Source organism: Phaenicophaeus curvirostris, chromosome 8 (genome assembly GCF_032191515.1).
Source record: "Phaenicophaeus curvirostris isolate KB17595 chromosome 8, BPBGC_Pcur_1.0, whole genome shotgun sequence".
Taxonomy (NCBI): Eukaryota; Metazoa; Chordata; class Aves; order Cuculiformes; family Cuculidae; genus Phaenicophaeus; species Phaenicophaeus curvirostris.
Window position 1 is genome coordinate 30,333,040 of NC_091399.1, and position 13,971 is coordinate 30,347,010.

General features: G+C 41.2%; 1 protein-coding gene across 1 annotated transcript in view; it reads right to left on the reverse strand.

Moving 5' to 3' along the window:
* The window catches only part of TRABD2B (TraB domain containing 2B), a 288,663-nt gene that overhangs the window by 103,629 nt on the left and 171,063 nt on the right, over positions 1-13,971 (reverse strand). Inside the window, exon 4 of the mRNA XM_069863039.1 lies at positions 12,598-12,772. Within this exon, the coding sequence (XP_069719140.1) occupies positions 12,598-12,772 (175 nt within the window). The remainder of the gene's footprint in view (positions 1-12,597; positions 12,773-13,971) is intronic.

Here is a 13,971-nt window from a genome sequence, read left to right on the forward strand (position 1 = left end):
CCATAATACTAAAAAAACAAAACAAACCCCCCACCCCCACACTTTCTTATTTTTTCCCCTCTAAGTCATGCATGCAAAAAGACAAGTTACATCAGGAAGCTGCTTCACAGGGTCTCCAGGTCTGAGTTACTCCTCATAGACAATCACTTATGCATTTGGCCAGGTTTTAAGAGAACAGTGAAAAGTCAGACATATGGTACATCAAGCATTTGTTTGGGTTTGTCTGCTTGCAAAAGGGATAACTGTCCTTGATGAACACAAACACGAGCCTGCTCTCTCTTCAGAGGTTCTGTTTCCTTCACATGGCTCCAGGCAGGTCAGGCTTGTGAATAACTGTGCTTGCACCAGAGTGGCTTTCTCTCTCTACAGTCAAATGATGAGGAAAGACGAAAACACTTTATACTTCTGCAGGTCCAAATCCATCTCTTCTGTGCAGTCACAAAGATGGACAGTTTGCTCTGAGCACTGTGGCTCACAGGGGAATCTGATTGGTGAACAAAATGGTTGGTTAATCTTGGGCTTCAACTATATCACGTGATGGGATGAGAGTTGTGCAACGCTACTGGGAGGGACAACCTGGATGAGTTTTCCAGGGCTGGTGGCAGAGAGCTTTCTTTTCCCTAGAGTCCATGCCAAGGTGCTCTCCAAGGGATGGTGGAAAGTGCTCCTGTGTCAATCTTCTGCTTGCAATTTTTCTTCAGGACTAATAAGGTTATTCTATTGGCAGCAATGCAAACATTGTTCAGGGAGCTCTTAGTACGTGGAGCAGCTTGCTCAAGGTCGGGTAGAGGTAAGGATAAAACACCCTGAATTCTTGACTCTTGCTCAGGGTTCAATTAATCCCACTCACCCAAAAGTCAGACATCTGTTGGAGGCCAGTTTTGTATGTTTCCTCTGTAGTCAGTGGAAAGATGTCTCCAGACAGCAATTCCTTCCATCTTAAAAAACACATCTGAGATAAAGTGAGTTTGAAAGGAACTTTATCATCTTACACAGAAGACGCACTGAACTTTCAGAAACCTACAGTGCAAAGGGGAGAGTCTCACCCCAAAGTTATCACTGTTACCAAGATACATAATTTTCAATGCCAATGAGAAAAAAAACCTCCCAAAACCAGAACCTAACTAACTCTGGCTTGATTTATCTGATCCCAATCTGTGTTTTGCTCTGGAAAGTTTTCAAGTACTGTCTTCATTACTATGTTTTTTGACCAACTTCTCCAACTGCTAAGTGACAACCATCCCCTTGTCCAACAAGCTAATGTTGCAAAATTGTGTAACTCCAGGTCATGCTTTACCATTTCTTTGTTTCTCAATTTTATTCCCAACTGCCAGTGAGCTGTTTCAGCTCTCAAGGGAAATGACCTTCAGTCTGGGGAAGGTGTTCCTGAACTCTACACACAGGAATGCCGCCCCAGGCTGCCTCCTGAACTCCCAAGTTTCTGATGCTCTTTTCACCCCTTGGCTACTTAAGAACATTTTTGGGCATGGTTGATGGCACACTTGGCCAATTAGCAGTAGTGAGGCTGCACAGTTTGAGTGCCCACGACTCATTAGGTTTATAGAGCCCTGGAGCCGTGCCGTGGTCACATTTACAAACTTGCTTCTTGATATTGCTCTGGCCTTGAGAGTGAACACCTCATTAGAGGGCAGCCTAGAGGTAAAATGTGGCTCCTAATATACTCTAGATAATAACTATTTACTTTAAACACCATTGTTCTGTTCAAAACGTGAACTACTATGGACTACACACCACATTCTCCTACATGCAGAGGAGCCAATAAAGCGCAGTTGCCTATAGAGATGTCTCACCTCCTCCTCCATAGATATTTTCTGAGATCTAATAAAAGTTGAGCTCATGCTGTGCTCTTTCAGTGGATGAGCACTATGAATTTTTTTTCTTCTACCCAATCACTTACTTTCATGAAGCATGCAAGAACTTATTATCATCTGTCAAGTTTGGTTATAATCAGCCAACAGATGAAAGACTTACAAAAGGGAAAGACATATTCACACACACCTATATACACACATGCATACTCACAAACACTATGATTGCTTAAGCCTCATTTCCTTAGGAAACCAGATTAAAAATAGCATTGATGTCAATAATGAAGTCTTTATTTCTTTGGCAGATTTCTGTTCCTTTTAAACCAATCCTCCCAGTGAGAGGTACTGCAAAATTTTCAACTGGAACCAGACCAGATCGCTAAGTGATAAGAACCTCACAGCAGTTTCCCTGTACCTCAAACACCTCAAGGAAAAACACAAAGTGAATGTGAATGCTGTATAAATACTGAAAACTGGTGCTGAATTTCATATTGAGTTAACCCAGTGGTAGCATTTGATTTTTCTCTCTAATTACCTTCAGTGTATAAATACTATTTTTAAAAGTTTGCAAAACCTCAGTATTTAAGGTATTTCCCATAATAAAGTAGAGAAAAATACTAAAAATACTTAAGTTATTTATTTTAGATACAAGTCACATAGGATTCAGTCCTGCAACATTATTCCAGGAAAACGATGGAGATCTCAGTTTTCTGCCTGGGCCAGATCCAAAGTTGAACTCCACATGTGTCGAGATTGAAAAGGTGTTTGGAAGATCTCTGGCAGAATATTTTCCAGTTGATGACTGACAGTTTATCAAAATCAAAGCATTTGGAGGTCTCATTGAATATCTCTTGAAACACAGAAGAAGTTTCAAGACAGACACATCTAGCTTTTTGCTTATTCATCTGCCTCTTCTTTCCCACTGCCCGCCTGGAAGTTGATAGGAGTGAATCCTGGTAGTTCTGAAATCATATTTTGCCATGTTTCAGTTCACAACTCTTTAGCAAACTGGTCTACCAAGAGAGTTCTAGGGCTACCTACCTCCAAGCCAGTCACCTGTGGGCTTCCAGCAGCCACAGCTCTGGAGCTTCTACCAAAAGCAGCGCCCCAGTACTAGTGCACCAGTGTTCAACATTTTTGCTAAGAATTCCCATGTTTTCAAATTTCACTACTACCTTTTCAAAAAACAATTCAAAACAGCAGCATTTTCCATGGATTGGAGTTGCTTCTCACTCCCCATCAATCAAGTTCAGACTCAGGGTTTTATTAGGTCTGTTGCACAGAGCAGAAAGGGGAGAGGAGATTCAGCCGTGAACCCAAACTTTTTCCAATTTCCAATGGCAGTTTAGCTACTGGACTTGGTTTTGAGCCCAGTTTTAGTTGACACCAGAGAAATTTTGTCCAATAGACCTCTACTGCTTCCTACAGGCCTCTAAAAAAAAAATCACTGAACAGTGGCAGAGTTTGTTTTGAATGTCCATGAGAGGTGAATAACTGAAGTTTATGACATCTCTTCTTGCTGGGTGGAGCACTAATTATTTCCCTTCTGCCTCTCTAAGTAATTCTGTCTTCACTTTACATTTCTGATACCTAAATATTTTTTTGGGCAGAGGTGTATTATGCACACGTTTTCTTTTCCTCGTCACGTCTCTTGTGATCTACCAGAGAAAATAACAATGGTACTGGGATTTAATAGGCTCATAAAGAGGGCATTGATGTTTTCCAGTAATCTAGGCTGCTACTTGCAAATTAAGGAACTGGAATGACAAATAAATGTTATCTCAACCAGGTGCACATGCCAGTCACCCTGATGTCAGCTGCAGAACTACCATTAATTCAGTGAGAATAGGATCTGATCCCAAATCCATAAATCCTTTCTCAGCGAGTTTGCTCTGATGGTATTCCTGGCATAACCATGACCAAGAAAACCTGGAACTCTCACAAGAACGCCCAGTTTAATGAGATTTCCAGTCCCAGTTTCCATACCAGTAAAAATCCTCAAGAAATCCACATAAATTACAGCCAGGCTTGTTAAAGCTTTCAGTTTTACATCTACTTTACAAAAGTAACTAACTCCAGTCAGCAGTCACGCTCTGCCTTTCCAGTGCATCAAGAAGATCACTGGTTCTTCTCCATATGCTGTCCTCCTACAGCCTGGCCTTTAACTGGTCAAAAATGGCTTGAATCTGTAGAAGCTGAGCACCAAATCAGTGCAAATCAGTTCCTTCCTCTACTAAATTCCCTTCCCAGCTCTTGCTCTAATAGCTCAAGGTTCTGACAGGGAAGCTGCAGGGGGTACAGCTATGGTGGTCTAGGATGCCTTGGGACATCCCTGCCCTCCACTGGCGTAAGCGCCCAGGCAAAAGGAGCAGCAGATAGGAACATGAACTCACGTTAACCAGATCAACTTGTGTTAATGTGAAACACCACTGGAGGATTTGTGCTAATATACCAGGCTCTGAATTTAAGCAAATTGAGCAGCCAAATGTCCTTCTGTCCTAGGACAGCATACAGCAGGGTAACTGGAAGTGAATTTGCCTGTGGAGACACCTTAATCACTGCAGGTAGTGCACAAACGTAACCTAGCTGACACCAAATCCTTGGATCCTTTGCAATCTGTATCTGCCTTTCCACATGAGCATCCCACAGAAACCGCTGTGTTAGAGGAACACTGCCAGCCTTGGGGTTCTACATATTGCTCTTTTAAAGTCTTCCCAATAGCACTGTTAGAGCTGGTTGGGAATTTTCTGATGATACAGTTTTGGGACAGAAAGTGATGAATTATCTGGCATCGCTATATTGATTTCAATGCTCCCGTTACAAAATCTGGAGTTGTATGGGACCTATCTCTGGTCTTTCGAGAGCTTGCAGGGTGGCCTGTGGATCCACAGCAAGTTGGTGTGTGTGTGGGTGTGTGTATGCGATGAGAGGAAGAGTATTTCATCCCATGTTTAAGCCCACTCCTGTTCAGCAGAGTGCTTAAGCCTGGGTGTAAATCTCTCATGATCCTTTGCAGTTCTGAAAAGAGAAAGTTTCCTGAATTACATCTACATTTTTAGATCTCAAACGTTGAAGAGAAATACAAGGGCATAGCCAAAACCTCTCTGTTATAGGGCAGGAGGGGCCAATATAGCTTTCTTTTCTTTGAGAACAGGCAGGCAGGATTAGACTAATACAGTAGAACTTGGCACAGGCATAATAATAAATATGATATGAAAATGTCAGAGACCCAGAGGAGCTGACATAAATGTATGCGTTTCTTTAAACCAAAATCCTACTGCATACAGACAACTTTCCCCATTCATCATGGGGAAAATTACACCAGAGATGGTAAACATACACACTGCGGTTTGCAAGGCCCATTTTATTTGCTTTTAAATTTACTTGAATGCCTGCATTTAGCAAAAATAAAGGCCTGGATTTGGGACTATACCCTGCTTCAGTGGAGTAATGATGAAAGTAATGGTGAGAAGTGGCTGAGTAGGACTCCTCACTGAGCACGACGCATTCTCCACAGGGCCAAAGGGAACCCAGGGCTTGTCCAGCTTGCCTCAACAGTTTAGGTGGTGACACACCAGAAGAAAAAAAAATACAAAGTGCAAACCTAATCACATGACTCTGTTCTTTCACTTGTTACATCTCTTGCCTTTCTTGATTGGTACAGGTGATAACACCCTCAAGATAGCTCTCAGCATTGCATTTGCTGTACTGTGTTTCTACGGTTACTAACTTGTTATACAACAGGAGTTTTTCTTAAATAAGAATTACAGGAGTCAGCCTTCAGAATAGTAGCTCCCTTTTCACAACAGGGTAGTGCAGGCAGGTTTATTTTGGCCTCTCTAACTTAGGTGCTCTCTCTTTGATGATTTAAGTTTCAGGTGAAAAGCAAATATTCTAAGGCTTCCAAGCCTCCACAGGAGAGAAGAGCAACGTACCTAAAAAAAGTTCCACCCATTTATGTTTTTTAAATTTATTTTAAAAGACTACAGGCTCTGTTTGCACTTGAAACAAGTTTTTCCCAGTGGAGTATCTCCTGATTTACAACAGAGTGTCTGAAAAGAGAATCAGGCATTGCCTGTTTAATGCAGACTTTTAAATGAATCAATTACGTGTCTTTGGTCAAAATTAGCATGCAAGTACATTTTTAAAAGCAAAGTCATACTTTGCCTTAAAATCTAATAGTAAAAGAAGTCCATACACAAAACAGGCCAACCTCACTGAAAGCATCTGGATGCCCAAATAAACATGAGCAGAGGGAATTCTAGCATCTGCAAACCGTTAATTCACCAGTTTTTTCTCTTTTGTAGGCTCGCCAAGTTCAATCTCCTGGTCGCCAACTTTTTGCTCCACTGAGACAACACGTTGATCAACTGCACTAGTGATGTCAGTAGCACCACTAATCAGTATTGGACCAGGACATCTCACCCGGGGAATAAAGTCTCTTTATATTCCAGCCTGCAAGTGTTTTCTTTTTTCTCCTCTCCTTTTCTTTTCCTTTTATGTTCTACAGAGGATCCAAGACAAAGAATGGAAATGGGAAAGAACTACACAATTCTAGAAGACAGAGGACCCGATTTCCAGTGCCAGGATGAGGTGGTTCTCAGTGGCACAACAGTGGGTATAACTTTGTGCCCAATTTGCACATAAGATTGCATCAGCTGGGAGTGCAAACCAGCTATTTACATATTCAACATCTGTTAATCCCGAGTCCTCAGTGTGCAGTTGGATGGTGGCCTCTAGACATTTCCCTTTTGAAAAAAATACTTTCAAGTAACATATGTGAACCTGAAGGCCAGACCTGGTGGCAGGTGCTAATGGCTTTCACAAAGGCTCTCTGGATTTTAATTACTTCCATTTAGGCTGCATATAGTATTCATTTCTTCCTTTCCTTTCCCAAACTGAATAGAAACATGGTTTCCAGTAACAAAAAAATCCCATCTTCCCCACCCCTCTTCTCCCTCCCCAAATTCAACAGGCATAAATGTTCCATCTCAGCTGTGGTTACCTTTTTAGTCATGGATGAAGCATGTTCAAGACAGCTGCATCATCCGGGTACCACTCTAGTTTATGGAGAAAAATAAGCACATCTCAGTGGTGATGCAGACCATGCAAGATCTGAGTCACCTTGGAGACGTCTGTCAATTCACTCTTTCCCTAGTGAAAACACAGGGCAACCTACTTCTGAGTCTCATTATGAAGAACTGCCAGATAACATTTACCAAAGACTTTGGAAACAATATGTAACACTATTGTTTGGGAGGTTGGGCTAAATGACCTTAAAAGGTCCCTTCCAACACAAACTATTCTATGAATCTATGATTCTTGCTAACAGTCTAATTTAAGATGAACAGTCACTACTGACAACACTGCCTGTCAATGCTGACTGAGAAAACTCTGCAGAGTGAGGAGGGAATTAATCTGTTCCGAGCATAGTAATGATCAAAATCTACCTCTGCGGTTCCCACTCTGGGACAAATTTCTCTGCTTTCATGGAAGCACACAGACATCTACAGTGGAGCCTGTATCGTCTTTTTTTTTTCTTGCAGAACATCTCAGAAATTTAAATATGATCCATGCAGTCGCTTTAGGAAGAGCTGTGGTCACCAGCCTGCTCTGGCTTCTACCATACCTTGGACAAGAGCCTGGGTCTTCTCCAACCTCTCAGATACAGGGGGCTGCCTGGACCAAGTGGAGTGGGAAAACGTGTGCCTTCCTCCACTGCAGAACTGTGGTCCAGAGACAGTTTGATTCCCCTGTTGCTGTGGCAGATGCTATGGTACTTGCATTTCAACTCTCTCTCAGCACTAAAATAATATTCTTCATGATATATTTATTATTTTAAATAACCAAAACCACTGTCTTAAAGTCTACTGATCTGGCTCCTAATAAACATTGTGAACCGGAGCAGCATCCGAATTTCTGAAGCAGTAAATCCAGCTCTCAGCTACAAAACTGACAGCTCTCATAAAAGAAAGAAAGAAATGCAAGTAAGTAAAACATCCTAAGGAAATTATCGTTCAAATTAACTGCAGACATAAATTTATCCATCTGTTATCCTAAGTGTTACTCAAAAATTATTTGCCCATAAAAATGAAATAAACCACAGCGATTTTTTTTCTTAAACATTGACTTCATGTGTATAGTCTTAGTTGCCAAAATATTAACTCTTTTTAACAGCCCATGTGATCTTGGCTGCATCTCTGTTTCTTGACTGTAAATGGACCTTTATAAATTTCCTGTATATATCAAGTCAAAGGCGCTTCATTGTTATTAAGGATCAGTAATTCTGTGCAATCCAGCATAAATTTTCAAACCAAATATGAAGCAACTCCACATATTTTACTTGGAGGTTGTTTATTTAGCTACCTTTATTCATTCAAAAGGAAAATCTACCACACCTGTTACCTGAAAAATATCACTTAATTTCAAAAACAATAAATGCTGTTTCATTACTAGAGTATAGTTACTGCAAACACAGGTATGGTGAGACTTTCACATTAAGTCTGAATACAGTAAACCCTGGCAGGAGAATAATGAAGTGCACAGAGCTGGGTCCCATTTTACCCAAAGCCTGTATTTTTCTTGGAGAGGAGAAAGAAATGAAAGCAGAAAGAAGAAATGGCTATTTTCACTTCCACATGTTTTTATAAAAGAACAAATTAAAAGTCTGAACTGCTCCAATGCATTTAAATTGCAAGTAATACCATAGAAGGCAGGGAAGGGAGAAATCTATTGAAAAGTCTACTTTAATTTTAAAAATGGCAGAGCACTGAAGAGCTCCAGTTAGATTTGTGTAATTTTTGTGTTTTAGTACTTCAGACTGGAACACCAACAAGAAAGTATCTTTCAACAGCATCAAAACGCTTTGCTTCACTTTGGAGATGTAAAAACTGTTTTATCTCAGCTTGCGTGGATATTCAAATGCCTGTTCCCTTAGAATCATAGAATAACCAGGTTGGAAGAGACCCACCGGATCATCGAGTCCAACCATTCCTATCAAACACTAAACCATGCCCCTTAGCACCTCGTCCACCCGTGCCTTAAACCCCTCCAGGGAAGGTGACTCAACCACCTCCCTGGGCAGCCTGTTCCAGTGCCCAATTCCAGTGCCCAGACCCTTACCACTCCTCTGTCTGATGTTGTCATAACCTGCTGCTCAGTTACAGATCAGACTCTGAACCAAGTCTCCTACAATGACCACGATGTCTTTGCAGCTCAACTCTAAACAGCACACAGCAAACCAGTTTAACTGGGGATCCCAGTCTACAGAGGAGAACAACACCCAAGCTCCCGGGATTTTGATCGACGTCTGCAAGAAGTGGACTTGCTTTTTCAGAAGCAAAACACAAAAATTCTGTTTTCCCCAAATGCCCACATTTCAACCAAAAAACTATTAGCTAAAAGATTTGGATCAGCCTTCATTTAAAAGTCAGACAGAATGAATACAGCAGAAATTCTATGTATAAAATAGCCAATAACCAGGCCATCTTGGTTTACAGCTGAACCAGCCGTGCTTTTCATCCTGTAAACTACTGCTTTTGGTCATGGTGACTCCTGTGTGTGGTTCAGGTTTGGGATTTTTTTTATTGGTGGTTTGCTTTTTTTTTGTTTCTAAGCAACAGTATATACTAGTGGAAGAGTCTATAAAATGTTTTCTTGTCGCAGTCATTGAGAAAGATACGCTGAACCAAACAAGATTGTTATTTGCAGAGACACCTGCACGGTAGCTCCTGGCTTAATCAAGCTCATTATACTAATTTGGTGTTAGACACTACTGAACTAGCCATCCATAGCGCTGGGATCTTAAATGAATCTGAGGATAGTGCCCTGACAGAGCAATAGTTGATATATGTAGCTGTGCAAAAGCCAGGCAGACCTAACTACAGTAGTTTCCACAAGCTATGGCTCCCTGGGGGAAGCCACCAGAGGAACCAGACAGGGCTTGACTGAGAGGGCAGTTTTCAGGGTAGGACACAGTCCCCAGTTACCCTTGTGAGTTACTGGATGCCACTGAGTCCAACTGAATCATCGTGTAGGGCTCAGGACACTGACCTACAGCAACCCCAGTCCGTAACGTTGCAGTTGGAGAAGTTTTTGTAAGGTGCCTTTTTCATAACTGCCTTATTTTTGTATTTAGTAAAATACTTAATTACCTAATTTTATTTGTCAGCACAGTTTTATCCGATTCTTCCCTTGCCAGAGACTATGATGGAGATTATGAAACTTGGAAACCAATTCATAACACATATATGTAATTAAATTATTATTCATTCATTATTTCAAATATCCTCAAAAGGAAAGAACAATACTTTTTGAATACATTATACAGAATATTCTTTTCAAATTATTTCCTTTCCATGACGTTGATCTTAAATATGCAGAATCTTAAATGAAGTGAAATAACTTTTGCAGTGTTCTGAGAGCAAATGTACTCCTGCAGAGCCTATCATGCTTGTCCTAACCAAATGGGCATTCCTAAAATTTTGCATTTCAGAATTCATATGAACATGAAAGCTTCTGCTTTCATCAAAATCACTCTTCCCTTTTACAAAGAAGCAAAACCAAGGGTTTAGGAAGCAATTTGAATTAATGACCCAAGCACATACCAAAAAAAAAAACCCTCTTAAAATTCAAGAAGTAGATATAAGAATGAAAAATACAAAAATGTATCAATAAAAACCACTCATAATTCAGTGCATGGGGAAAAGAAAAACAAAATAACCAACAACGTGGAAAAACTGCATTTGAATCATAAGAAAAAATGAATTTGCTTGCACTTCAGTCACATAAAAGTTGAAGGATTAATAATTTTATAAAAAACTTACTGCATGATGCAAAAAACACCTCAGAGAAGAGAGAAGGAAATAATTTTGCTTAAAGTAGGGCTGGCCTGCTGGAATGGCCCATTTTAGAGCGAAGGGCCAAAGGGGAGCTGGAACAAACAACCCAACCCAAAAAGCCTTTCCTTGGCATCTCATCTGTGCCGGTTTTCAATAAATCCTGGTGGGCATGTCCTTTTGTCCTGCTGCAGCCAGCGCTGCGAAAACGAAACAACCCAGCAACAAAGATGGTTTTCAACATCACCAAAAAACAGAGAGTAAAAACCAAAATGAGTCTTGCTTTTTATGAGCCAGCTTTCCCAAATGAAGCTGCCTAGGAGTTTCAGGTAGATGCTTTCCAATGGGGATGGGGAATGAAAGCTCAGACCTCCCACAACTTAAGACACAATGTTCTATAGAAAGCAATGTGCAATTCGTATCCCTGTACTTCATTTCTGTTATTTCCACACACAGAAATAGCAGCAGTGAATTGGATCCACGACCCATTTAGTCCCAGATTCTATCTCAAGCCATGGTCTGTCACAGATGCCCAGGAAACTCAGTACAGAGCAGGGCAAACAGGCACTGATGCCCAGTCTGTCCTCCTAGCTCCAGTATATGATATGGCTATGGGACTTCCAGAACTAGAGACTATATCAAAACCATCATATTTTATAATCTTTGATAAACCTTGCTCCATGGGTAAGATACAGTGTATTTTATGAATCCCTGTCCAATTATGAACTATCATGATATATTTTCCTACTGTAAGAACAGTTTAACAAAACTTCTCAGACAGAAATATCAGGCAAGCTTGAGATTAAATAAGCTTGGGAAAATTCAGTCTGGATACACTCAAAAACTGAATGCATCAAAACGCTTGTATCTCTGCTAAACCCTGCAGTCTTTAATCAAAATTCCCCTCAAAGTGAGTAGTGAAAGGCGAGTTGTTGCCAAAGTTCATAGCAAGAGCTATGGGATGGGAAGCAAAGTTCTGTCAAAAATGAGAAATCGTCAAAGAGGGGGAGCAGGAGGAGTGGATCAGTTCTCAGCATGACAATCTCGAGCTGCCTTGAAGGCGAAGGAGCTCAAAGAGCCACTTAAGCTGATGCTCAGGAGTCTGCAGAACCAGGGCCTGAACAGTTATTATTTCTACTCTTATCACACAGAAATATGAATTCAATTAGAAAGGGGAAAAAAAATTAAAAGGGAGAAAAAGGACAGTAGCACATACTGTCCCAGACACACAGAAATACTATAGACATCTTTGTTCTACGAACTTCTCAGACAGAATTTAACCAGGGAGAGGGACGCTCTGGATTTTTACTTAATGATTTAAAATGGTATTTAGCTACACTCCTAACTCATACAGTTGTTAAAGGTCCAAAACCAGTCTGCACCAACACGCCACCAAAGCAGCCAAGTCACCCACTGAGAAAGCCTAACTACAGCAATCCCAAAAGGTTTGAAACCCTAGGCTAGCACCCTGAGCCACCCATTCACACATGCCTATGTCACAGCAAGGTTTACATTACCCCAGTCACTGCCATCAGTAGCTGGGCTTGCAAATTCAGAGGCACTTCAGTCACCTCCTGTACCTGCGGCCACAAACACAACCATGGTGTGAACATAACCCAGGCAGCTTGCAGCTTGGGCTGGGCAGGCAACAAACACAACAGCACAAAAATTGTTAGCAACATTACATTTCTACAATCTGATGGAAAGCAAAGGAGCGCAGCCTGCCCACAACCCAGCTAGACTCAGCTCTACTTCTTTACACCAACTCACTGCATCTCAGGAGCATGTTTAGACAAACAAAATGCTTTCTGCTTCAAAGGCAAGTCCTCTAAGAAATCTTCCTGCAGGACCAGAGGCAAAGCCCTGAAGTATCCAAACCACTTTCCTTCCAATCACGGTAACCCAGTAAAACAGAGAAACTCATGCCATACCTGCTCCAAAGGCAAAGAAGAAGCTCTTGTCTGTGTTCTCCCTTAAAAGTGCCATGACTCTCTTCCCCATCCTCTCATTTCTCTTGTAGATGAGCTCCTGCCTGAAGTAGCTGTCTATCTCCTGAGCCGTCACCTGCTCATGGGGTGGGAGTGTTGTGTTGATGAAGTTAGGGACCTGAAATGGGTAGAGACAGAGAGGTTCAGGTGGCAGTGGTTAAGTAATCCCCCAAATGCTGGATCATTAACTTCAGCCTTATTTAAACCACCTAAACATCACCATCATACCAAAAAAACCCAAACCAAGAGCACTAGAGGATGAGTGACGTTTTCAGGGAATCCACAAAGGAAAAACAAATCACCAAACAACACCTTTTTTTTTTTTTCAAAGCAAAACTAGTATTTTACTAAATGCAAACTAAGTTCATTTTGACTTCTCTTTATTCCCTCAGCTGAATATAGTTTTAGATACTACATTTTCATGAGTTACTAAAAGCATTATTCTCTGCTTTTTCTACACAGTTGACTGGCTATTTAATACCAGAATGAGGCCTGTAAGTTGTTCTCAGTCAAGGTCACCATGAACTTGAGTAAGGAATGCAAGATCTAGCTTGTCTATGCTCCTTTTTAATAACCTAACAGTTAAAAAAGTAGGAAAGGTTAGCAAACCCAGACATAGGAAGTCGTAAATAGGGCAGACCCTTTCATCTTTCTCACAGCTTTAGCTGCTATTAGATCTCACCAGAGAAGTCCATGCCTTGCACCACGTAAATCCCTGGAACAATCCTGATATTTCTGGGGAGCAAAAGGGATTTCCGCAACCTTTTTGTAAGGAGATGTGTTCAGAGTCACAGAAGAAAGGTGGAAACCCCAAGGACAATATGAATCAGGGCAACAGAAGCAGGAATGAGCCAAAAGCTAAGCAACAGTGGACAAACAAGCAAGAAATCTCTGATTATTAGGACAGGCAACTTGTTTTGACATGATGAAGGTCCAGAATCTACCATGAGAGTTTGGGAGCCTAGGGGTCCTGCAGCAAGAAGTGCTTGACAACTGTTAACAGGACCCAGGCACCTTCCGGTGATTTTCTGTGCCTCACCACTGGAAAGCAGCTTAAGCTGCAAAACCCAGATTCAGATTTCTGAGTCCCTGGGTACATGTAAAGCTGCCAGGATTTCCAGTGTTAATCTGAGTCGGTGGTAATGATATTGCATGCACAGCCCATAAGGGGAACATCCCTCACTCACTGTGATGAAATACTTGATGTAAGGACTCTGTTACTTTGCTTATTCTTTCTCTGGTTTTCTACTATAGCAAATTCCTGTACTCATTTTCTAATACTTGCCTTTAGTTTTTGTTTTTCAGCTCACCTCTTAC